General features: G+C 42.3%; 3 protein-coding genes and 1 long non-coding RNA gene across 5 annotated transcripts; 2 read left to right on the top strand and 2 right to left on the bottom strand.

Annotated features, from left to right (window-relative positions):
• Nucleotides 1-800: 800 nt before the first annotated feature.
• tubd1 (tubulin, delta 1) lies at nt 801-3,956 on the bottom strand. The gene is made up of 8 exons (XM_063906949.1): nt 3,614-3,956; nt 3,272-3,419; nt 2,868-3,084; nt 2,306-2,537; nt 1,864-2,028; nt 1,578-1,706; nt 1,248-1,431; nt 801-1,095 (listed from the first exon to the last, which is right to left on the bottom strand). Exons 1-8 carry the CDS (start codon nt 3,762-3,764, stop codon nt 990-992), a joined length of 1,332 nt encoding a protein of 443 aa, XP_063763019.1. The 5' UTR covers nt 3,765-3,956; the 3' UTR covers nt 801-989.
• On the top strand, nt 2,274-4,569 carry LOC134880190 (uncharacterized). Its single transcript, XR_010167915.1, has 3 exons — nt 2,274-3,453; nt 3,599-3,824; nt 4,223-4,569. It is a non-coding gene; the product is annotated as an uncharacterized LOC134880190 (long non-coding RNA).
• Nucleotides 4,570-4,936: 367 nt separating this feature from the next.
• Nucleotides 4,937-13,812, top strand: rps6kb1b (ribosomal protein S6 kinase b, polypeptide 1b). The gene is made up of 15 exons (XM_063906675.1): nt 4,937-5,135; nt 5,929-5,972; nt 6,065-6,185; nt 6,334-6,402; nt 8,558-8,705; nt 8,859-8,916; nt 9,138-9,238; nt 9,461-9,551; nt 9,663-9,753; nt 9,842-9,949; nt 10,052-10,114; nt 10,242-10,319; nt 11,667-11,774; nt 12,191-12,303; nt 12,983-13,812. Exons 1-15 carry the CDS (start codon nt 5,067-5,069, stop codon nt 13,236-13,238), a joined length of 1,518 nt encoding a protein of 505 aa, XP_063762745.1. The 5' UTR covers nt 4,937-5,066; the 3' UTR covers nt 13,239-13,812.
• Nucleotides 13,813-14,847: 1,035 nt separating this feature from the next.
• On the bottom strand, nt 14,848-22,291 carry slc33a1 (solute carrier family 33 member 1). 2 transcript variants are annotated; one of them, XM_063906674.1, is made up of 9 exons: nt 22,208-22,291; nt 20,279-20,733; nt 20,030-20,183; nt 19,730-19,925; nt 19,420-19,619; nt 19,127-19,311; nt 18,852-18,969; nt 17,557-17,772; nt 14,848-16,862 (listed from the first exon to the last, which is right to left on the bottom strand). In XM_063906674.1, exons 2-9 carry the CDS (start codon nt 20,689-20,691, stop codon nt 16,695-16,697), a joined length of 1,650 nt encoding a protein of 549 aa, XP_063762744.1. In that variant the 5' UTR covers nt 20,692-20,733; nt 22,208-22,291; the 3' UTR covers nt 14,848-16,694. The 2 variants fall into 2 exon arrangements, with proteins under 2 accessions (XP_063762744.1, XP_063762743.1); XM_063906673.1 differs by having other exon boundaries at nt 22,057-22,288.
• Nucleotides 22,292-23,281: the final 990 nt, after the last annotated feature.

Raw genomic sequence — 23,281 nt, 5'->3', positions numbered from 1 at the left:
GGAAGTCTTCTGGATAAGCTCTTCGTCTATTTTTCTCAGATCACCTCCCCGCGGCGCCAGCTAGCTTATCAGACTGGTGTTGGCTGTTCAATTAAAAAGGCAACGTTGGTCTGTAAGCTGGCTGAAGTCTGTGGACCTTCAGCGATTCATTTTTCCCTCCTCTTTAAGATGGATATTTGTGGATTCAACAATCGGTTTACAGGCATTCCTATTGTGCGGATCATCTGGAAATACTATTGTGGAAAATATATTAACAATAAAATGAGGAAAAGTATCATGCCGTTGTCGTGTTTCTTTATTCCTAATCATTTCTGAAGTTGCTTTGTTGTAAATTATAAAGGATTTTGGAAGCAATTCTGGAGCAACACGTAGTAAATGTGTAGATTTAGAAACGTACATTTTCCTGTACTGGCACCCAGTATCTCAAAAGAATTCACTTTGAAATGTTACCATTAATATACAAAGCGCTAAATGGTTTGGGACCTGAATACATGTCTTATGGCTTTCAGCTTTTAGTTTCTATGATCCGCAGATCTGGAAAAAACTTCCTGAACATCTGAGGTCTGCACCAACCCTTAGTTATTTTAAATTTAGACTAAAAACCTGTTTACCGCTGCTTTACCAGGGTTCATTTAACTACAACTACTCTTATGACACTTCAGCATCTCTTGCAGCATCACTTTTTAGCCACCTTCTGTTCGGTGTGTAAATAGTTTATGTAGGACACAATTGCCTTTGTGTATGAAATGTGCAAGATAAATAAACTAACCGTAGCCTTAGAGTGTCTTAGAAAGGCTTATTGTCTATGTTGGCTTTCATTCAGTCCGTAATGAGTGTCCCAATGACACTTCTGGTGTTAAAAAAATGGTGAATGTCAAGGATTGGTTGTAACTCCCAATTAATACAAATAAAATACATTTTATTTACATAAAAAATTGTTCAAAACAATAGTATTCTTTGGGATTATGGTGCTTGTTGGTTTCCCATCTCTAGCGCAGTTGTTTGTAGCTGGAGATGACCTGCTCCAGAGATGTGAAGCTGTCGAGGAAGTCCTCCTCTGAGATCCCAAACTTAGTGTACTGGTGGATGTAGGCTCTGTGACCGACAGCAAAGGCAAAAACATCTTAGTTTCCAGGAGAACATGACTTCATCTCAGGGTTAGCATAAGAAAGAGGTTGTGTTTGGATCCAGCTTTTCCTCAAAGTGGTATTTAAACATTCCCCAGCATGACGGCGGGTCTGACTCACCTGGAGGCAAACATGTTCCAGGCTCTGCCCACCATGCTGTCCAGAGGGCTGAGCAGAGCCTGGCTGTTACTGACCAGCGTGGCACTTTTTTCATACTTATTAAAAGGCACCGGAGACTTCCACACACTGAAGGCTTCCTCTGATGAGAGCCAGGAGGTGTACAGGGCCGGGTCCTCGAAGCCAGCTGTGGACAGAACAGACATCAACAATTACCTGTAAACAAAACGTAATCAGTAACCTAAGTATGCCAAAAATATCACCATTGTTGATTTATCGTACAGTGTCGATTCATTTTTTTAATAAACCAACATTTTTTCCCCAGTTTCTGACCTGTCTCTGCGCTGTACACGTCCTTCCCTCTCAGGATGAGCACGTTGGCCAGAGACGTGTTGAAGCTCCCTGCTGTGAGGCTCCTGCTGCGCTCAGAGGCTGCAGGGGGACGCACCTGCCAGTCAATACCTGAGAGGACACACCAAAAGAGACAAAACTTAGCTATTCAACTCTAAAAAAGTTGCATCACTTTCAAAAGTTTGTCTTATTCAGAGCTAATTATCTGTGAAATTATTAAAAATGTCAAAATCGTTTCGGATTATTATTGTTATGTAAAGCGACTCACCTTCCTCCATCTTGGTGTTGGAGATGAGCATCTGGCGGAGGTGTTTGAGCAGGCTGGGCCAGCTGAAGCTGCTGTAGGCCATGGAGGCGCTGGGCACCTGAGGGATGGTGGAGACGCTGAGCAGCTTGTACTCTGGGTGGCAGCAGAGAGCGCCCACCAACTCACCTGAGAGACGAATTAGGAATGAAGTCAGAGGTGGAAGAAGTACTGAGATACTTACTTTATAGCAGTGAAGTAGAAATACTTTGGTCTGCAAATAGAAGTCAAAGTCCTGATTTCTAAATCCAGAAAAATCCATGCACTGTGAGAAACCTGTTGTGTGTGTGTGTGTGTGTGTGTGTGTGTGTGTGTGTGTGTGTGTGTGTGTGTGTGTGTGTGTGTGTGTGTGTGTGTGTGTGTGTGTGTGTGTGTGTGTGTGTGTGTGTGTCTCGGCCTCTCTCACCCAGAGGGTTTCTGCTGTAGACTCCGTGGGACTCGGCGGTGAGGGCGGGCTGCAGGACGCTGCCCAGCTGGTGAGCGATCACTGTGTTGACATCGGCGAAGGAGATCTGTTGGATGTTGAGCAGCTGACTGCAGATCTGGTGCACCGTGTCGTTCTCGTGCACTAGGATGGCGTCCGACAGCTTATAGAGATGAGCTAGTGTCAGCACGGTGTTATAGTTCTGGACAATCACCTGAAAGGACCGGGGGAGGAACGAGGGGTTTAAAGAAGGCATATTCTGATCTTTTTCAGGTTCATATCAGTATTTAGTTCCTCTCCTGGGACATGTCTCCATGCTTTAATGTTCAACAAGCTCTTTATTTTTCTCATACTGCCTGTGCTGCAGCACCTCTTTTCACCCTCTGTCTGAAACCAGAGCCCAGTCTGCTCTGATTGGTTCGCTGGCCGGCTCTGTTGTGATTGATCAACCACTTAGAGACGTCCCCTTAGCCTATAACGTACAATATGTTGGTGTGAGTTTTCCATAGTGATGTCACCATGTTCCGTAAACAAATACACATACCTCTCCGGTCCCGTACGGCCAGGTGAGGTGGTTGAGGATGAAGGACTTTGGGTAGATGTCTCGGAGACACTGAGTGACATAAGTCCCGACTCCGGACCCTGTTCCCCCAGCCACACTCATCATGGCCATGAGCCCAGACAGCCTGTCACAGCGCTCCACCTCTCGCCTCACCAGCTCCTCCACCACCTCAGTGTGACCCGGCCCGTGCACGCAGAACCTGGGGAGATACAAGAAGCACATTACAAACAAGATGGATTACATGTGACACAATTACGCTATTACATCATCAGGAGACAGTAAAACGAGTAACAAGTAACCAGTAATCTCCCAACCCTGAGTACAAGCTTTAACATGTTCTAAACATATAAAGGTTTTACAGAAAGGGTTTGGGGAATTGTCCTTACCCGTTAGCCCAGTTGTTCCCAGATCCCTGCTTCTGGCTGAAGTGTGAGGTCTCTCCATACCTCCACCTGCCGGATTTTGCAGCCCTGCTGATGCTCTGGTTGATCACCTTGGGCTCCATGTCGATCAGCACCGCCCGGGCAACAAGGTCTGGTTTAAACAGGGAGACATGACAGGTCAACAGGTGTGCAAAATTAAATGTGTTATCTAATGATGCTCATTTTCTCAAATATTTATGTCTGAGTTCTGAGATTAATCTAAAAAAATAACTTTTTGTTTATCGTGGCCCTAATATACACGTTTGAGAAGTCATTATTTCTCATCTTCAGCAGGCTCTCCGTTACCTCCATGCATGTTTTGGTGGAAGAAGCGCTCGCAGCTGGCGGTGCAGCGCTCCTTCCTCTGGCCGTCCTGAGCGTCGCAGCAGAGGCTGTCGAATAGCTGCTGACCCACCTGGTTCCCGCACTGCCCGAGCTGCACCGTCACTATGGACATCTCTCAGCCGGGTGTGAGGAGGGGAGGCTTTCCAGGAACAACGACAGTCTTCCGGTTAAGGTATGAGAACATAGAGTCTTGAATTCTCCGGAGAATTCATGCTGTGTGTGAAAAATATCACAACTGTTAGCATAGAGTTGTTAAAAGGGATGTTTTCTGCCGCCACGAAAAGCATAGAAGCCACTTCCGTTCCAACTGTCAAAAGTTTCAAAACAAAAGTCAAATCCTCTATTTATTTCAGTAATATTTTTTTTCTACATTAAATCCAGTACAAACCCAAGCATTTCCCGTCTTCTGTTGCGTACAGTACTAAATTCTTAATAAAAGGTGAATTGGACTTTGACATAAACAAACCCTGAATTCCCCAACACTGTACATCTGTATTTAATATTAATTTCAACTGTGTTTAACCTTATCCATCCATCCATCCATCCATTCTTCTCCCGCTTTTCCGTCAGGGTCGCGGAGGTAACAGCTCCAGCAGAGAGCCCCAAACTTTCCTTTCCCTGGCCACATCAACCAGCTCTGACTGGGGGATTCCAAGGCGCTCCCAGGCCAGCGAAGAGATATAATCCCTCCACCTGGTCCTAGGTCTATCCCTCGGTCTCTTCCCAGCTGGACGTAACATTGTTTCTTTGTGAATTTATTGAAACCTCAAGCACTTTCTTGAGTCTCTTTGCACGTTCTGGTCGGATGTAAACTGACAATAAATCTGAATCTAACCAAATCGTTTTGCTTTAGAGAACCAGAATTCCTTTAGTGGGCCTACAGCAGGGAAGTTTACGGGGTTACAGCAAAAGTAGCATAGCAGGTAAAAAGTCAAGCAATGATAAAAAAAGAAAAACACACATTGGTAATAAAAATAAATAAAGACAAATAAGTAAACAACCATGGCTAAAAATATCAGCTGTTTAAAATAACTAAGTGACATAAATAACATTAAGTTATTGAGAGACTCATTTAACAGTTGGGACTGTTTTTTTTTTAATGTATGTTTTTAATATAAAAGTGATCGTTGCATACTACTATCTATTTATTGCACAAGATTGCAACAGTGTGTTACCACATTTTTAAAAAACTAATACATAACTCCCACATAAAAAAAAACTGTTTATCCAGTTCCAAGGAAAAGTCCTTATCTGACTCTATTTCAAAATAAAAGCCCACGGTACCGCCCCTTTCGGTGAGAGTCGCACTGCGCATGCTCAGTGTAGTAGCCGGGTATGGCGGCGGTGTGTGTTTGTCCATGAGGTGGGGGACGCCTGCTATTCTGTGACAGAGCGATCCGAGCGAAGCGCTGCCATGGCCGGAGTGTTTGACATTGATCTGGACCAGCCGGAGGAAAATGTCTCCGACGATGAGATTGAGGAGGTACTTTAATGGGAGATGTTTCAGCGTCACAGCAGGGAGTTTTCACACAGAACCTTTGAGCAGCTAGCTGTTAGCATGTAGCTGTTAGCATGCTAGCCGGCCAGCCACCGCAGGCCTGCTCCAGCAGCCGGGGCTCTCGGGCCTTTTCAATCCGACAGCGATCATGACAGAGCTGTCACTTTTTTTCTGATTTTATAAAACATGGGTCAGTTAATGGTGAAATGCATACGTTGTTTACGCTGTCCCGGGTCAGAAAGCATCGCTGTCATGATGGAGTTGTGCAAACAGAGCCTTACTTGGCCAAAGGTGTTGCAGTGATAAATGTGGCTCAGTGTGCAACAGTTTATTTTGGCAAGACTGCAACAGAGTGGGACTGTGTGGACTTAAAGCTGGTGTGTTTCTGTGCACATTAAGTGTGAAATACAGCAACACAGCACTACTAAAGACTGTGCTCTTAACTGGAAATAAGTCATAAACAATTGCTCTGAATTCTATTTATGAATTATAGTGTAAATACTGCTTTATACTATTGTCATACAAGTACAGCAAACACATCATCACTTGCTATTATAGATTATAACCTTTGCATAGAAGATAGTATTAACTGCACACACACACACATGTATATACGTTTTTCATTATAAACAACTTTTGCTTAATACCATGCAGCACTGATTGGGCAACTGTTACAACACAGCAGCTCTTGTTTGTCAGATCACAGCTTCTGTGTTAATCTGAAGTTGAAAACCTTTGTAAACAGGCAGGAATTAGAATGTAGTACTTTTTCTTCCAGGTTGAGATCAGCGATATCATGGACCAGTGCAGTGGATTTGAGTTGTAAGTACTCGATTTGACTATCTGTTCGCTGTTATTTATGTATATTTTTTTGTCAACAAGAGAACAATGCATTAAGTCATGTGTCTGTGCAGCAACATGGACGACTGTGAGAAGATCGAGATATCGGAGGACAACGTCAACCAGGGGACGGAGAACATCAGACCGGAGTGCTTCGAGCTGCTGCGGGTGCTGGGGAAAGGCGGCTATGGAAAGGTACACGCAGTACTTGAGAAGAGGCAAACCTTAAGATAGTACATGAGAAACTACACTCAAAACAAACACACTTCTAGGAATGCAGACTTTGCATTCTTCCCCTCTATTGATTGGTTTAAACATGTCCATCACTTCCTGTTTTCTGCAGGTTTTTCAAGTCCGAAAAGTCGTTGGAGCGGCATCGGGCAAAATATTTGCCATGAAAGTTTTAAAAAAGGTATTTTTTTTTCAGCTTAAATCAATTCTAATCACTTCCCAGTTTGTATACTGTCAATCGTAATTGCATGCTTGATTTTACAAATAAACATTATGGTGCTTCTGTCTGCAAATATTGGCCGTCCTTGAAGCCGGTGGTGTGGTTTAGATTTCACTGCTTGTTGGTCGGGTGCCATGTGTGCCGCGCTGCTGCAGCATTGGCACTTTAAACCCCCTGCTCGATTGGCTGAAATGACCCCAGTGACCCGTTGAACACCTGCCAGATTTCAACTAGGCGATTTGTAATTGCACAGCTTTGATGAAGGCCTGTAGCTTCAGGGGCCGAGTTCATGAAGGGGGAAGAAGTCAGTTCTGACATGCCCAAAATTCTCCGTCACCATCTCTACAGAGGAAACTCATCAGGGCTTTTCCAGGTTTCCTGCAGGTATAGCAGACCTTCGAAATCCATTATGAGTTGTCGTCCCTTTTGTTTTTAGGCAAGAATAACTAAAAATCATTTTCTCTTCAGGGTGGTAGCAGTTCACCTCAGAAAGTCACTCAGAGAATATCAGGACATTCTGATGTGCAGTTTCAAAATAATAGACCTCAATGATGTCACTGACTACGGTCTCAAACAGTGACAGGAAACAAACTCCAGCAGCTGTACATAAACCATGTAAATAAATAAACCAATGCTTGCTATTAAGGATATAGATAAAAGATATTTGCAGTTTTAGATGAGCAAAACTGCTTGTAATAGAAGTGTCATAATGCTGTCATTGAATTGAGAGTAAGGTTTTGAATGCACATTGAAACTTCTAACTGAGATAAACTTATGGAACTCACTGGTAATAATGAAAGACTAAATGTCATACAGCAATCATGTTACTCCTAAATGAGGATTTTGATTCCTTGCTCTGTGTGTGATGTTGATAACCAGTTATACAACAGAGGTATGAGTGGCCCATAGTGAGTAAAGCAGTAATTGGATGACATTTAGTTCCTTCTGACTTCTTTGAAAGTGAGATTGGGCTTTGAATTCAGATTACATTCATCCATTATTAACAAAGAAAGGAACTGAAAAAGTCAAAACTTCTTTGTCATCAAGCTTGTAAAATCAAAGAGCTTCTCACAACCTCAGTTTGAGCTCCAGCTGTCGTAGCTCTGACGCTCAGAGCTGACACAACACTGCTGCTGATGGGCAGCTCTTTAGCTTTCTGACAGAAGTGGTTAGCAAACATCAACAGGAGGGAAGAGATGAGGAGGGGGAACACTGAGCGCTGCACATATGAAGCATCAATAGTGCCCGGTATATTGACATCATTATTCTCCAGAGAATTTGAAAGCTTCAGTGTTGCATTTGTTAAGTGGATGGGTTCTCTCCCACACACAGCTCCCCCACCGCCCTGCATGAAACGCCTCCATTTGTTAATGACATCACTGTGTAACACTCGTGCTTCTATTGGCTAGCGCTCCCAACATATTGTACAGTAGGCTAAGGGGCGGGACATCTCTTTGCTGTTGACCAATCACAACAGAGCCGTCCAGCTAACCAATCAGAGCAGACTGGGCTCTGGTTTCAGACAGAGGGTGAAAAGAGGTGCTGCAGCACAGGCAGTATGAGAAAAATAAAGAGCTTTCTGAACATTAAAGCTGAAACGTGTCACAGTAGAGGCACTCGTATGAACCTGAAAATGAGTCCCTTCAACCTAACAAAGTAGTTTGTGCACGAACATAAGGTACATTTGGTTCCTAAACTTTACCAAACTGCAAACGTTTTCTGTTTGTGACACAAGTCACCTAAATGGCAGAGCCTCTAGGATATATGTAGTTGTATCACTGTCTTTCTTTATTTTAGTCATGCAGGACAAACAAGGAAGTGGCTCATAATTCAGTGATGCTAAACCTGTTGAACATGTTGTCTGGAATTTTTCACTTCTGTGTTGTACATCAAATCATACCTATTGTTTCAAGGCAAGGCAAGCACACTTCAACATAAAGCAATTAAGAGTGCTTTACAAAAAGTATTAAGATATAGTGCAACAGGATGACATTATAAATGGACATTTCCAAACAGTCATTAAGAGGCTAAAATAATAATAAAGCAAGCTAATATAGAGTAACACAGGACTCCAACCCCCTCTCCCCCTCTGACTGACGTGGATTTATTCCTCCAGGCTATGATAGTTCGCAACGCCAAGGACACCGCCCACACCAAGGCAGAGAGGAACATCCTGGAGGAGGTGAAGCACCCTTTCATCGTCGATCTCATCTACGCCTTCCAGACGGGAGGGAAGCTGTACCTCATCCTGGAGTACCTGAGTGGTCAGTGACATGCACAAACACACCTCGTTCAACCACACCACACGTCAGTAGTGAGGGTCAGCTACACAGCCTGGCCTTTCGAAAGGGTAGGCCTGTGTGTGTGCTGTATAGGTGTGTGTGTGACCCACATTAACAGCATTGACCTGTGTTCAGGGGGAGAACTGTTCATGCAGCTGGAGAGGGAGGGCATCTTCATGGAGGACACAGCCTGGTGAGTGTTGGTTTTATATCAGACTTACATCAGTATGTTATTATGAAAAGACTCATTTGTAATCATGTGGCTGGTGTATGTTAAAGGGGTCCTGTTTTCCCTTCTCTGTAGTGTGTTTATATAGGTTTTTGTGCATGTAAATGGTCTGCAGAGGCTAAAATCCCAGTTTCTCTCGTTAAGACATTTTATCATCGAAGTGTTTTGTTTATTTCTCTCTGCAGCTTCTACCTGGCAGAGATCTCCATGGCTCTGGGTCACCTGCACCAGAAGGGAATCATCTACAGAGACCTGAAGCCTGAGAACATCATGCTCAACAACCACGGTGTGTGTTTGTGTGCAATTGATCAAATGAAACCCACACCTTCCTGCATGATATGTCCCTCCAAAAAAAAGTGGGGTTTTTTTTTCTTAGAATCCCCATCCCTATGCACACATCATAAATAACAGTAAATAGAGACATGCCTGGGATTTAACACATGTCTCTGTATGTCTGCTACAATAGTTCAGAATAATTGTATCTGATTGTGTTGTTTTTCTCTTCCAGGCCATGTTAAGTTAACCGACTTCGGGCTGTGTAAGGAGTCCATTCACGACGGCACAGTCACACACACATTCTGCGGCACCATCGAATACATGTGAGCAGTGCTCTCTCATTCCCCCTCTCACATTCGCTCTTACTTTCCTCCTTTCATGCTCACTGTCGACTCATTCACATTATTAATCAGTGTGCTCTGTGGTCACTGCAGGGCGCCGGAGATCTTGATGCGAAGCGGACACAACAGAGCGGTGGACTGGTGGAGCCTCGGCGCTCTGATGTACGACATGCTCACAGGAGCGGTCAGTGCATCTTCTACTACATTAATTCTTCACTCCTTCATAATCTGGGAGTGTTCGAATAACCCCTTCCTCTCTCTTCCCCCTGCAGCCTCCGTTCACGGGGGAAAACCGGAAAAAGACCATCGACAAGATCCTGAAGTGTAAGCTCAGCCTCCCGCCCTACCTCACACAAGAAGCCAGAGATCTCCTGAAGCGGGTACTTCCTGTTTGTTTAACGCCTATCCTGCCTGTGTTTATTAAAATAAGTGTGGAGCTGTTGTGTAAGCATGGTTTTGACCTCTGACTGATGGTTGTACAGTTGCTGAAGAGAAACGCCTCATCACGGCTGGGAGCGGGCGCAGGAGACGCCACAGAAGTGCAGGTGAGAATACAAAAAACACTCCTAATGCGGCCCCTCTAAAAACCCAGAGACCTCTAGAGATCTGTCCATGTATTAATGGCAGTTCAGAATGTTTAATCTTCCTCTGTTTGTATCGACTGTCACGCAGGCTCATCCCTTCTTCAGACACATTAACTGGGAGGATCTGCTGGCTCGGAAAGTGGAGCCTCCCTTCAAACCTTTCCTGGTGAGTATCGGGTCACAAGGAATCCTGAATCGGATACTTCAGTATTACTGTTAGATTTGCTCGAGGACATTTGAGAATGTTAGATGCTGAAATTAGATCTCTGTGAACTCTCCACTAATGCTTCTAGAGTAGCTGGAGTTTTTTTCTTCTTGATGGGTTTTAAATCCGGCCCAGATTAAACTACCTGTTTCCGTAATTGAATCCCAGGTCTGCTCTAGTTTAAGATTATCACGTTGTTAGTTTGAACATCCACTAATAATCAAAGTGTAGATGTAGAGCTTCCCAGCAGAGGAAACTGTTGCTTTATATATATATATTATTATAAGTGGTAGGACGAGTTATATGTATGTTTATATCATAATCAAACCAGGTTACTGTAACTGATTGCTGTAATATCTTTCATGTTATATTAAGGGTTATTTTGTTATCGTACCATGGTCTCCAGTCTGTGTGTGTGTGTATGCACGATTCGCCACAAGGCGCAGGTGCCTCCCCCTTTTGTTGGTTCATTCAATTGATGGTCAGGACTGGTACGCCTTGTCGGTGAGTGACTATAAGCTAAGCTAAGTTAATTAAAAAGAATGAATGTAAAAATGAACGAGTATGATTTCATTGGTTAATTCGGGGTTTGTTTTGTGTTTGCATTGCAGGTTTACAACCTAACTAATGTCGCCACTAACTAATGTCACTGAGTAACTAACGTTACCAACAGGCTAGTGTAGCTGTAACAGTTGGGCTAATTAGTGGGTGAATTTATTGTGTGTGTGTGTGTGTGTGCGCAATAAAACTAAAGTGACACGAGTTGTATCCGCCGTACTTGTCCGGATAACCCTTCCAGAGGGGAGTTTATTAAACTGTAGTGGGTAGTTCAGTGGAAAAACTGGACAGTAGAACTGTGTGCAGGGTTGGTACAGTTGGTGCAGGAAAATCCTTGACATTTAATGTGATGTTTTCAAGGTTTGAAAGGTGAAACTTATCTTTGTTTTTAATTTGTTCCCCCTTTTGAAGGGTCCTTTCACAAACATACTTTTGTTTATTAAAGTACAATAACATCTTATATAGTTTGAGAAAGAACTGAAGAAGCTTCCAAATGTGCCACAAATGTTACTTTCGAAAAGGTGTAAGAAGCCTGTTTGTTGTAGGCCCTATTCTCCTTTTTGGGGTTTTCCCCTTTCATGCAGTGTGTTATAGGTTTGAGTGCATGTAAATGGTGTGCAGAGGCTATAATTTCTGTGTTTCTTTATGGAAGTAAACAAAATTGGACCCCTTTCTTTACTTCCATAAAGAAAAATCCATCCTTTTACGGCCCCTTCTCACCTGTGTTCCTCCTCTGTTCTGTCTTTGCAGCAATCAGCTGAAGACGTGAGTCAGTTCGACTCCAAGTTCACAAGTCAGACTCCGGTGGACAGCCCGGACGACTCCACCCTCAGCGAGAGCGCAAACCAAGCCTTCCTGGTAATCGTCCGACTACATTTCTGTCTTTGTTTGTTTTGTTGTCTCTTGATCACAGAGTTAAAAGTTTTCCACTGCTGTCCTGTGCCAGCATTCAAAACTCTTTGGTAAAGTTCAAGTTTCATCCTAATTACTGCCTTTTCAGCGACTAAATTTCAAACAAGACTCCACAAGTGTGCACATTAACATGTTGTTCTTTGAAAAGGCTTGTAGTTTGACAGCGTCTTGCTCATAAAGCTAATTGCTCGTGCATTAAATACCGGTTTGGATTAGATTCTGGCTGTGCATCACAGAGCAGCGTACATAATAAGAGTCCATAAGCAGTCATGTGGAGTTACGGATATCAGATTTAAAGTCGCTGCATGTCTTCCTGCCCCTGATGTGGAGTGTAACTGTCTCTGATGTCTTTGTGCCTGCAGGGCTTCACATATGTCGCTCCGTCAGTTCTGGAAAACATCAAAGAAAAGTTCTCTTTTGAGCCAAAGATCCGCTCACCTCGACGGGTCGTGGACAGCCCGAGAACTCCTCTCAGGTACGTCTGTTTTTCTGCAGCAGGAAACATAACTTCATTGTTGAACCCCATCTTACCACAGGGGTTCATGGCCTATCATAGCGTATTAAATCCATTCAAATGTTATTGTACATGTCATAATATTTCTAAACATATTGTGGAGTTTTGGCTGTGTTTCATCATGCACACTAATATATAAAATGCAGTTCTGCTTAAATCTCTCATCTCAATTCTGGTCTCATTTGCAGAGAAATGGTTCTTGAAAACCAATAGTAAAGTAAAAATACATTTTACATTTAGCAATATCTCTTAAAGGCCTATTGTTCTAATTTATAGGTTCATAGTGGTATTCTGTTTCTCTACTGGGACATGTCTCCGTACTTTAATGTTCAAAAAGCTCTTTATTTATTTTTTCATACTCCCTCTTTTCACCCTCTGTCTGAAACCAGAGCCCAGTCTGCTCTGATTGGTAAGCTGGCCGGCTCTGTTGTGATTGGTCAACCGCTTAGAGATGTGCTGCCCCGTAGCCTATCACGTGCAATATGTTGGAGCGCTAGCCTTATTAGGCCAGACTTCTCTTAGTGCTACATACAGGAGGATTATTTGACCGTGCAGCTTTAGGATTTTTGTGGGTTTTCAATGTTTGACATCAGCTCCATGTTGCCCTCTCGGTGACCTCTGTCTCTTCTCCTCCTCTCAGCCCGGTGAAGTTCTCTGGAGCAGAATGCTGGGCCCGAAGCCCCCTCCTCACCGGCGGCGGACCGAGCGTCCTCCAGTCTCCTCAGGACCAGGCCATGGAGCTGTCCACCCCGGAGCAGATGGACGTCACCTCGAACTCCGAGGCCTCTGCCCCTCTACCCATCCGTCAGCCTACGGGGGTCAACCTGGGTCAGATGAAGCAGCAGGCCTACCCAGTCGTGGCTAAACGGCCCGACCATCTACGTATGAACCTATGACCCGCCGCGCCTCTTTAGGAGAGTTTATTTCGTGACTCTTTTTTTTTTTCCTTCTTTTGTTGATATTTTTTAAAGCAAAAAAACGTATGGATACTAGAGACAAATAACAATCCAAATACACACACTCCATATACTGTCACAGCCGGGAATGTGTGCGTGGGTCTGCAGCGACATCACCGCCTCTCCACCTTTCGTCTACTCACCCTCTGAACTGGACTCGTAGGACGGGAAACCTCTCGAGGAGCGCTCCGGAAATAAATCCAAGGCGATAATAAATCACAGTATGCAAGCAATTTCCTCCTAAACGCAGTCTGTACTCGACCACGTCCAAAGTGCTTTGTGCTATTGGAACGAATGCTGGTGAGGGAGCTGCTTCCATTGGGAGATAGTGACACTTCTCCTTCTTAGACAAAATGCTTCCTGGCTCTGAAATGAAATGATAGGAATTCTTAAATAATAAAAGATCAAAGAATCATTACGAGCGGCGGACAAAAAAATGTTATGGTGTTGATGAATATAGCTTTATGTCTTAGGATGTTTTACAAAAAGGATGCATTAAAGTGCTATACGTCAATCAGAGAGCCTAAATTAAACTGACGTTTTACCTTCTTTCAGCATTGGTGTTGTGGAGGTTTATTTGATGTGGGAATACTTCAGTAATCTGCTACACTGTGGGATGTATCGCTGGATTAATCAGCAGAATAAATTCAGTCTGATCACCCTAAACCGATCTCGGTGCTGCTTCCTGCGACGGGTCATCGAACCCCCCGACTGACCCCGGGAGAGAGCCCACCCTGCAGGCCGCGGCTCCAGTTGATCTGGACGCTGATGCAGCAGTTATCGGGTGCAATGCTCCAAATGCTCGGGGGTAACATAATCAGCCTGTTCCATCAGCGTTCACTTGTTTAGGAGGGACATTTCAGAAATCCCAAAAAGCAAGTACAATTATAATAAAATATAAAAAATACAGAATGCGTTGTCTTTTTCTTTGTATGCAGAAACCTCACAAGTGTTTGTTTTTATTGTATACAAGAGTCATCATCAGCATTAAAGAGTGCTGCTGATAGCATATTTAAACCTCATTTATTCGGTCACCCTGTTTAATGTTTCTCTATTATGATTGGGGATCTGAAAGAACAGATGTGCAAAGAAAAACATCCTAAAAAATCACAAAAAAACAAACCTTCAATTTAAAGGTGATGAGGTAACTGAGTAATTAAAACCAAATGGTATGCAGCTGAACAACTAACCCCCACCTTCAAAGCCAATTAAGCAGATAAAAGCAACTGATCTGAAACATTGAGAATATAAAATGTCAGTCTATCCAACTTGTTCAATCAAAACAACAAACGTAGTGCCCTGTTAATGGCAAAGGCTCTCATGAATAATAATGAAACAGTGATGTGCTGGTATCAAAGACAAACAGAACTTTAAAGCAAAGGCTTCTCATATGAAGTTAAATAAACTGATGACTTCATTTCAGAGTAACAACAGGCCATGTTTAAAAAAAACACTTTCTACCGTCATAATCTAGAAATGTTTGACCTTCAAAATGTACTTCACAAAGTCAGAATTATGATTCAGAAACAATGAGTTGCACGAGCCCTGATTGTGTCCTTACATGTTGTATTTAAACGCTGGATTCGAGAAAATACTGTAACATTCACTTCTATGTACAACAGGCAAGACTTTAACGGCATCTGCTTTCCCACCGTACTGCTGGTTTGGGAGATGAATTGTTTTTTGGAGCAGGAAATATTCATGTATTTACAAACTTTTCAGGTTGGTGTTAACGTCCCCTTTAGATGGGAGGTGCCAAAACAACTGCAAAACTTTATGGATGTCTTAATTACTGTAGGACTAATCTGTAGAGTTGATAGTTGGTGTACAGCATATTGACCTTTCACATACAACGTGTCTCAAAATGAATGCATCTGTAAAACTGGAAAATGCTGCGAGACCTAAAACGATTTAACAAACATTTATGGACAAATATTTCTTCGTTTTCTTCTTGCAACTTCAAAAAAAAATGATAGTAAAAAAGTTTAAAGCTGCACTGTCAAATATTGCTTTAAAGATTTGAATTGGTCCGATAATAGAGAAAACTACGGAAGAGGATAAGGGCCATGTGTGGTATTTTTGTTTTGAGATCTGACCCAAAGTGAATGTTTTCTCGAGATCGGAGATTAAGTCAACATTCTGAGGAGAATACATTCTGAGGAGAAAAAAAAGTCAGAATTTCCATCCATCCATCCATCCATCCATCCATCCATCCATCTTCTCCCGCTTTTCCGTCAGGGTCGCGGAGGTAACAGCTCCAGCAGAGAGCCCCAAACTTTCCTTTCCCTGGCCACATCAACCAGCTCTGACTGGGGGATTCCAAGGCGCTCCCAGGCCAGCGAAGAGATATAATCCCTCCACCTGGTCCTAGGTCTACCCCTCGGTCAATTTTGAAATTAAAAATGAATTATTGAGGAAAATGATCTCCTAATTTTTTATAATTTTCATAGAATTCAGATTTTAATCTCAGACATTAAAAGTTGCTTAGAAAAACTATTCTGATCAGAAAAAAAGATTTCTTAAACATTTCATATTTCAGACAGCTCATCATGAGGAATGTGTGCTGAGCATCCAATCACAAAGTATATAAAAACTAAAGAATGTTTTGTGTCATTTACTACAGAAAACAGTGTTACTCAATGCGTCTTCATCCACTTTAAATGTTATATTCCCTGCCTTCAGTATTCAACCCAAACTAAACTGGCTTTGAAACAGTGAACAAGGCACAAATCACTCAAAAGGAAAACATATATTTAAATAATCATAAAAAAACATTGGTTCAGATCTGAGTCAAACAGCAATGATAGATAGTCTTCACACTGGGTTTAATTTACTTGGATTTAACAGCCACAGATATTCTGAGGGAAATTATTTTCACACAAGTGCATACAGTTCATTGGAAGAAGTACATGTGTATGTGTCGGTTCCCTTTAGTATCGCTGTAATACAGATTCAATGCTGGGAACAAGATTCTGAAGTGCTTTGTTAACTAATGGTATTTGTTTTCGTGGAGGGGTCTCAAGATTCAAGATTTTTTGGCTAACATTTCGAGCCACACACTGGCTATCCAAGATGATAAAAACAAACCCAGAAATAGATGTGAACACGCTCTTTGACTCAGCTCTCGTTTGGTAAGGCTGTTTGAAGCAGCAAAGTAAAGATTCAGGATGAAAAATAAAACGTTGTAGCTAGCATGTATCACTTCTCTTCTCTGGAGTAATGATGAGAAGGATGTTTACCTCTAGAGAGACGATAATATCTTTCATCAGATGAATGCACGTGAAGGTGGAAGGTGGCTGGAACGGGGAGTAAACAGGATGGACGAGAGTGGAACAACATGTCCACCGTTAAGCTGTGCGAGAAAGGAGGAGTCAGAAGTCCGGATGATGAGTGTCATCAGTGGTTTGATCTGCACCTCCATGCGGCGGGGCTCTGTTCCTGCAGCCGCTTCATCTTCTTCCCTAACCACACCCACCAGACTAAACCGATCACTACGCACACCACCGACTCCACGTAGTAACCGTCCAATGCCGTCACACAAGCTCCGCCCTCCTTAACGCACAGCTGGAGGGAGAAACAGGGACAAAGGAATCGATTAGTCAAGTCTAATTAAACACACCTGTATTTGTTCCTGTGCCTCCAGGAGATCTGCACAGGTGTTCTGACTTCCTGCAACGATGTGCACGCCGTGTGGGGACTGCTAGGTTGCTCAGGAAGGTTCCCAACTGAGTGAAATGACCCGGAAGTCTCTAGGTTTCAGCATTTCAACATGTTTGAATGGTGATACAGGGGGAAGTATCTCGATGTCTTATAGTAGTCTGCTGTACGGAGACTTGTAGAGTCCCTACGGCAGACTCCTTAACATCCTCTGTCCCATCACAATAAATGAGTCGTGATGAATTCTCCTTCACATATTTTCTTAACCGTGACATTTCTCACAGGGGTATAGGAAAAGTGGTCAGGAAAAGACCTAGGAGCTGAATTTTGAAGTGTTTCTGCATCTCAGCCTAGGATTTGTATTGTTTGTAGGTGATAAATGTTATACGTTTGAATGTCTTTAAGCCGTCTTTGGTGTATTTGGGTTGCTGGAGGAATTTTGTAAACCCCATTGGGATTAAATAAGGGATTAAATGGGGGCAACTTGTTGCAGCACAACTGGGCAGATCTTCTGGAGGAGAAAAAGACACAGGACCACAAGTAACAACACCACTGTGCAGACTGTAACCCCCTCCCTCCCCCCTTGTCTTCTTTTACTCACCCCCACCTCCTCCGGAGAGCCACAGCTCTGCCCCACTGCACCCTGACACTCCTTAGAGGTGAGGGGGTCCACCATCCACAGAGCCACGGTGGAGGGCCAGTTTCCCCCCAGGTTGGTGACGGTGTTCAGCAGCGTCATGTAGGTCCCGCCGATGAAGGGGTCACTCACTTTGGCGTGGAAGGCCATGCAGGCCACGTACATGCTGTACAGCGCCACCTGGGGAGCATCATGGGAGACATTTCTTAAAGTCAATTAATCCTAAACAAAAAAAGAAATCCCTATCTCTGACAAATAGAGTTTCCATTGAAAACACACTCTTTCTATTGTAGTTTTAGATTGTCTTGTGTAACACAGTGACATCTGCTGGAAAAGACAGGAAATGGAACAAGAAAAGGCCTTTTAAACATTAACTTTCAAATTATGAGAAAGTGTAAACTCACAAGCTCACAATGACAATGCAAAATGTTGAGTGAATAAGATTAGATGTACTTTGTTTAACCCCCAAATCAGGAACCAAGACCTCATAGCAGCACATGGTTTAACAAAGGAGTTACACATATAATAAAATAAAATACAATTGTTTAAAATGCAATGAAAACATCTTAACCTAGCATTCAGGCCGGTGAGAATGGCATTAGTTCGGCACGATTTCTTTCAAATTTAAATCACAAACTATGTACAAAAAAAATAGGATTTGAAAGTTAAAAAAAGACCTGAATAAAAAAAAAACATTTCTGAATCTGAAAGTATAAAATCTGGAACTGTTTAGATTTGTATTTGTCTATAAAACCACAAAAAATACAAGTTTTTATTGAAATCATTGACTTATAGAAATGAATAAGAATGCTTAACTATAGGTTGATTTGGAGCACACACTATGCACGAAAAGGACTTAAATATATTTGGTTTAAATGGATTTAAAAGGAAGCTCAAGTTTCACAGTTCCTATGGGATAGTTTGTTTGTTTGCATCCACAGTATTAAACAACGTTATGCTTCTTCTCATCAACTCTCAAACTGTGTCAACTTATCTGTGTTCACTGAAGCAAACCAAACCGGCACTACTTACAAGTTTACAAGGGTCACCGTCAATCAGATGCAGGGAATTTCAATTTGCTGTGCATTCCTGCACAAAATGAACACCTGTCCACCCTAATATAATGTTAACCAAAGTAGAAATGTGCAGAGGGTCCTGAATCGTTTTTTAAGAAGCTGTCTGTCACTGTGTAAGTGTTGCTGACAATCGTAGAATAATGCAGAAAAACAACATACTGAAAAAGCAAGAGAAAAACAAACCTGATGCAAAGCATAGCTGAGCAGCACTATGGCATAGTAGTAAACAGGGAACCCTCCGTCTTGTTTGAAACTGGGGGTTAACCATACCAGCATAGCGTACCACAGTCCTATGAGCAACCTGCAAGCACAAAGCGATACGATATGAAACAAAAAAATCGGATCAAGTCTGACTTTTTTCTTGCATCACAGCAGCTCCATTTGCAACATCAATAAGGACAAATACCAAGGAAACAGACAGAAACCCTCTTTTTCAGTATGCCTGTGTGTTCACATACCTGAATGGGAAGGCCTTGTAGAAGACATCCAGGGGTCTGGGCCCCGCTGTGTATTTACTGATGATCACAGGAAGCAGGATCTGCAGAGGCACCATGGGCACTGCCAGCAGTGCCAGCTGCTCCTTAGGGACTCCAGCCTCCACCAGCTTCAGACCTGTGACCGCGTCTGCTGCAGAGAAGCCCATCTGAAACACACATAGAGAAATCTGTAATTCACAACACATGCTCATGGTAGGAACATGCAACACTTTCAAAGTCATATTTCAAAGATAAAACAGGTCATGTTGAAGTACTTTGGCAGTGAGAAGCAAGGCACAAAAGGTGAAGACGGTGGGCATCTTGATGATGGAGAACAGCAGCTTGTAGGTTTCCATGACGCCCTGTGTCTTCTCTTGGACTTTCCTTGTCCCTCTGTCCTGCCCGTTTTCCCTTTTCATGATGGCTACCAACGTGGTGGAAACCAGGAACACAATCCCCCAGAAAAACAAGAAGTCTGCAGCAGAAGAACAGACAACATTAGACACTTCATTCCACACAAATTCCAATGCAAGTGTCAAAAGGTGAATTTGTTTCGGGTTAGTTTATGTCAGGGTTATCTGATACCTGACAAGGTGACGATGCCTGTGTCCTTGGGCTCTGCTCTGAGGTATTTGTTGCAGAAGTCTGCAGACTCCAGAGCCAGAAAGAGCACATTCCCTAAGAAGTATCCAGCTGTCTGGCCCACAGAGTTGCATGTAGAAGCATAGCCCACATTCTCTCGGGACAACATGGTCAGGGCCCAGCCGTCCACAGCGATGTCCTGAGAGGGTAAAGGCAATGGAGTCAAAGAGAAATGATCAATGCTTGCTTATGCATTTATTTTCCAGAATATAGGACTGTGTTGCAGTATTTGTGATTTCCTACCTGTGTGGCTGCCAGGAAGGCAAGCATGAAGAAGACTGCGGTGAGTGTTAGCACTTTTGGTCCTCCCTCACTCTGCAGCAGGGAATTGACTGTCATAGAAAGGTAGATCATGAAGAGGCCCAGCAGGTACTGTGTGGGCACCAGCCACGACTTTCTGCAGAAAAAGATGGAAAAACATACACGGTGTACGAAAGAGGGGCAGCAAATTCAAAAGAATTAAAAACACCAGCTTGAACAAGTCATTCTTACCTTCTACCAAACCTGCTGAAGTAGAGCGCGTCCACCAGTGGCGCCCAGAGAAGCTTGAGACTAAATGGCCAGAAGACAAAGCTGAAGAAGGCCTGGTCCTTGTAGCTGACGCTCTTACTCTGTAAAATGAGAGGGATGCTCCCCGCCAGTCCCAGAGGAATCCCCTGCAGTACGTACAGGAACAGAAGAAGCATAACGTTCCCCAACTCGCCACGGACCCCAGGCTGGACTGTGGGCCTCCTGTTCTCAGTGTCCGACCATCTTATGAGACCCTCTGTTTCCCCTTCTAGCTCCGGTTCAGGGGAGCTCATCTCTACCCTGTCCATGTCCGTCATGCTTACAGATGAGGGGGCGACACCGGCCGCCTTCCTCTGACGCCCATTCTTGTGTGTCATAAAATTGGAGTGCTCCATGTTGGAGCAGTGGGCATCAAACCCGCTGTGCCCTCAGGAAATCTGCAGAGGAAAGATAATTATAATGATGCCAATACTAATAAAGTGCTTTCCCAGTACTCAAAGACGCTAAATAAATAAAAATAATAAAGGGTTAGGGTTACTCAAACATTTAACTGAATGATAGTTCACTGCATATTTTAAAGCTTGAATGAATCCACCTTTGAATCCCTTTCAGATTCAACTTTTTTTTTGCATAGTCATCATGACAAAAATACACAACCTCACAGACAGACAAGCAATTATACAAAACACAAGTGGAACGAAATACAATACAGTGTTGAGTACACAGGTTTGTGTAATGCCAGCAAACGTGTGAAAACAACTGGACGAGTGGAAACATGCATTAAGCTACAAAGTCCTACCTTCGAGTAAACACAAAGTTGCACAAAAACTTTGGAAAACTGGACATGTGAGTTTCTGGAATGATGACCAGCAGACTTATATACTATATACTGCGTAAGCGCAATGCACATGGCAGGACGAAAGAACAATCATTTATTACTTAGTGATTATCAAGGTGAAAGGAAACACTGCCAGGGACTCACAACAGATCCAGGATAGTTCTCAATTTAAATACAGCTCATTATTACAACTATAGCTTTGTATTTACTGAGTTCAGTAGTGCAGTTTAGGATTCAGGAGAATGTTTTCTTTATTACTTAGTTACTAAACTATGGAAATCCCTACCAAAGGGTGAAAGAAAAAAGGCTTTTTGAACATTTTTTAAACAATCTCTCTTCCCTGTTTATCTTTCTTACACTCACATTGTTTCAGTCTTTGGTTGTCTTGTTTTATAATTCTTAGCAGACCTTTTCTTCCGATCTGTTGCCTCTTTTCCTGTTATTCCTTAAGGTGCTTGTTCTTTTACCGCTGTATCTATTTATTTCCTTGTCTATTCAATTAAGCAATTTGAACAGAACTACATGTATACTAGAAGCTATTTAATACAATGTATTATTATTATTATTATTATTATTATTATTATTATTATTATTATAGCACAAGAGTAAAAGACAAATGGACTGACCACATTATGAAATAAATCCTTATGTATTGCAATGTTTCCACACTCATTGCCTGGCTTACTGTCCTCCTCAGAGAGAACTTAGATGAACAATAATTATGTTAATCATGTAATGTGTTAACGGCTGTTATAACTCGCAGGTGTAACGGTATAGAATAAAATTAAATGAAAGCATGCAATTAAATAAGCAGAACTAGAAAAATAAATATTCTCCATTACATCGATAAGAGCAATTTAGGAGACACAGAAAGGACATGCTAGCAGGTGGAAAATGAGTTTAAACATGAATCCATGCATACCTGGTGATGACAGCATGCTAAATCACAAACACTGAACACAAGCGGCTGGATTACAGGTAAAATCAACCGGACGTGGATTTTATTCCTTAGTTATTGTATCCCAAACAGGTGGCATCTTAATAAAGGCGAGAAAACACAAGAAAATTACTACCGTTTGACTTTGAACAATTTACATCGGCGAATATCAACACCGAGGAACCAGGAAGCGCGGCGCGTGCGACGACTAAACGTGTCCGGCACCTACAGCTGACGTGTCAAAGCGCACGTGAAGAGAGTTCCGCTTCTGTGCTAATACTCTGTACAGAGGAGAAGATCGTTAAATTAAGTAAAGCACACTTATTGTTATGTACAGTTAAATATTGTTCCAATGTTAAAGTTATACAGTTTATTTATTTATTCATTTTTTATTTTACTTTTAGATATATTTTATTTTTCATTTATTAATTAATTCATTTTCAATTTTTTCAATTTATTCTACTATCATAATCAGATCAGACTGAAAATAAGAATAATAAAAATCAGAATACTGTATTTGTTCAGTGGGTGATTGGGTTTTGTGACAGTTGCTCCATTATAAAGTAACATTTATAAAATAATAATAAATGGAATAAAAACATACAATAAAATAAAGAATTAAAGAAGTCACATTTGTCCCAAAATGAAAACGTTTGCCGGCTAAATATGTCAATTTGACAGACATGACAAAAAACCTTTATCTATTGATTTCTCTATCAGAAATAACAGGTTTAAATATTTTAAAGTGGGCAAAAGTGTTGATCTTCGATTCCGGGGGTCAGTGGTTCAATCCACACTGCAGTCAGCATATCGTTTTGCTCCTGGGCAAGACACTTCACCCCAAATTTCCTCCTGTGGGGATTCACCACAGTAATGAGTTTATGTAAGTCGCTTTGGATACAGGCGTCTAAGAAGTGAAATTTAATGTGATGATACCTCTAGTCAATGTGTTGTTTATATGTTGGAAGTTTTTCATCTCATGGTAATGTCTCGTAATAATCAGTACATGTCTATTTCCATCGAGGGTCATTCCAAATGAAATGATGAGTCACTATGAGCAAACACATTCCCATCTGAGGTGTTATGAAGTAGACGTATAATAAAAGAACAGTAGAAATCAAATTAAGAGAGGATCAAAAATGATTTTGGGCCTCGTGCAGTTCCTGAATAGACTCCACATTCAAACCCTTTGTATGTTCATGATGCACCC

This window comes from Eleginops maclovinus, chromosome 18, assembly GCF_036324505.1.
Source record: "Eleginops maclovinus isolate JMC-PN-2008 ecotype Puerto Natales chromosome 18, JC_Emac_rtc_rv5, whole genome shotgun sequence".
NCBI classification, from domain to species: domain Eukaryota; kingdom Metazoa; phylum Chordata; class Actinopteri; order Perciformes; family Eleginopidae; genus Eleginops; species Eleginops maclovinus.
Note: the sequence above shows the minus strand (reverse complement) of the source record. Positions and strands in the feature narration are given on the sequence as shown.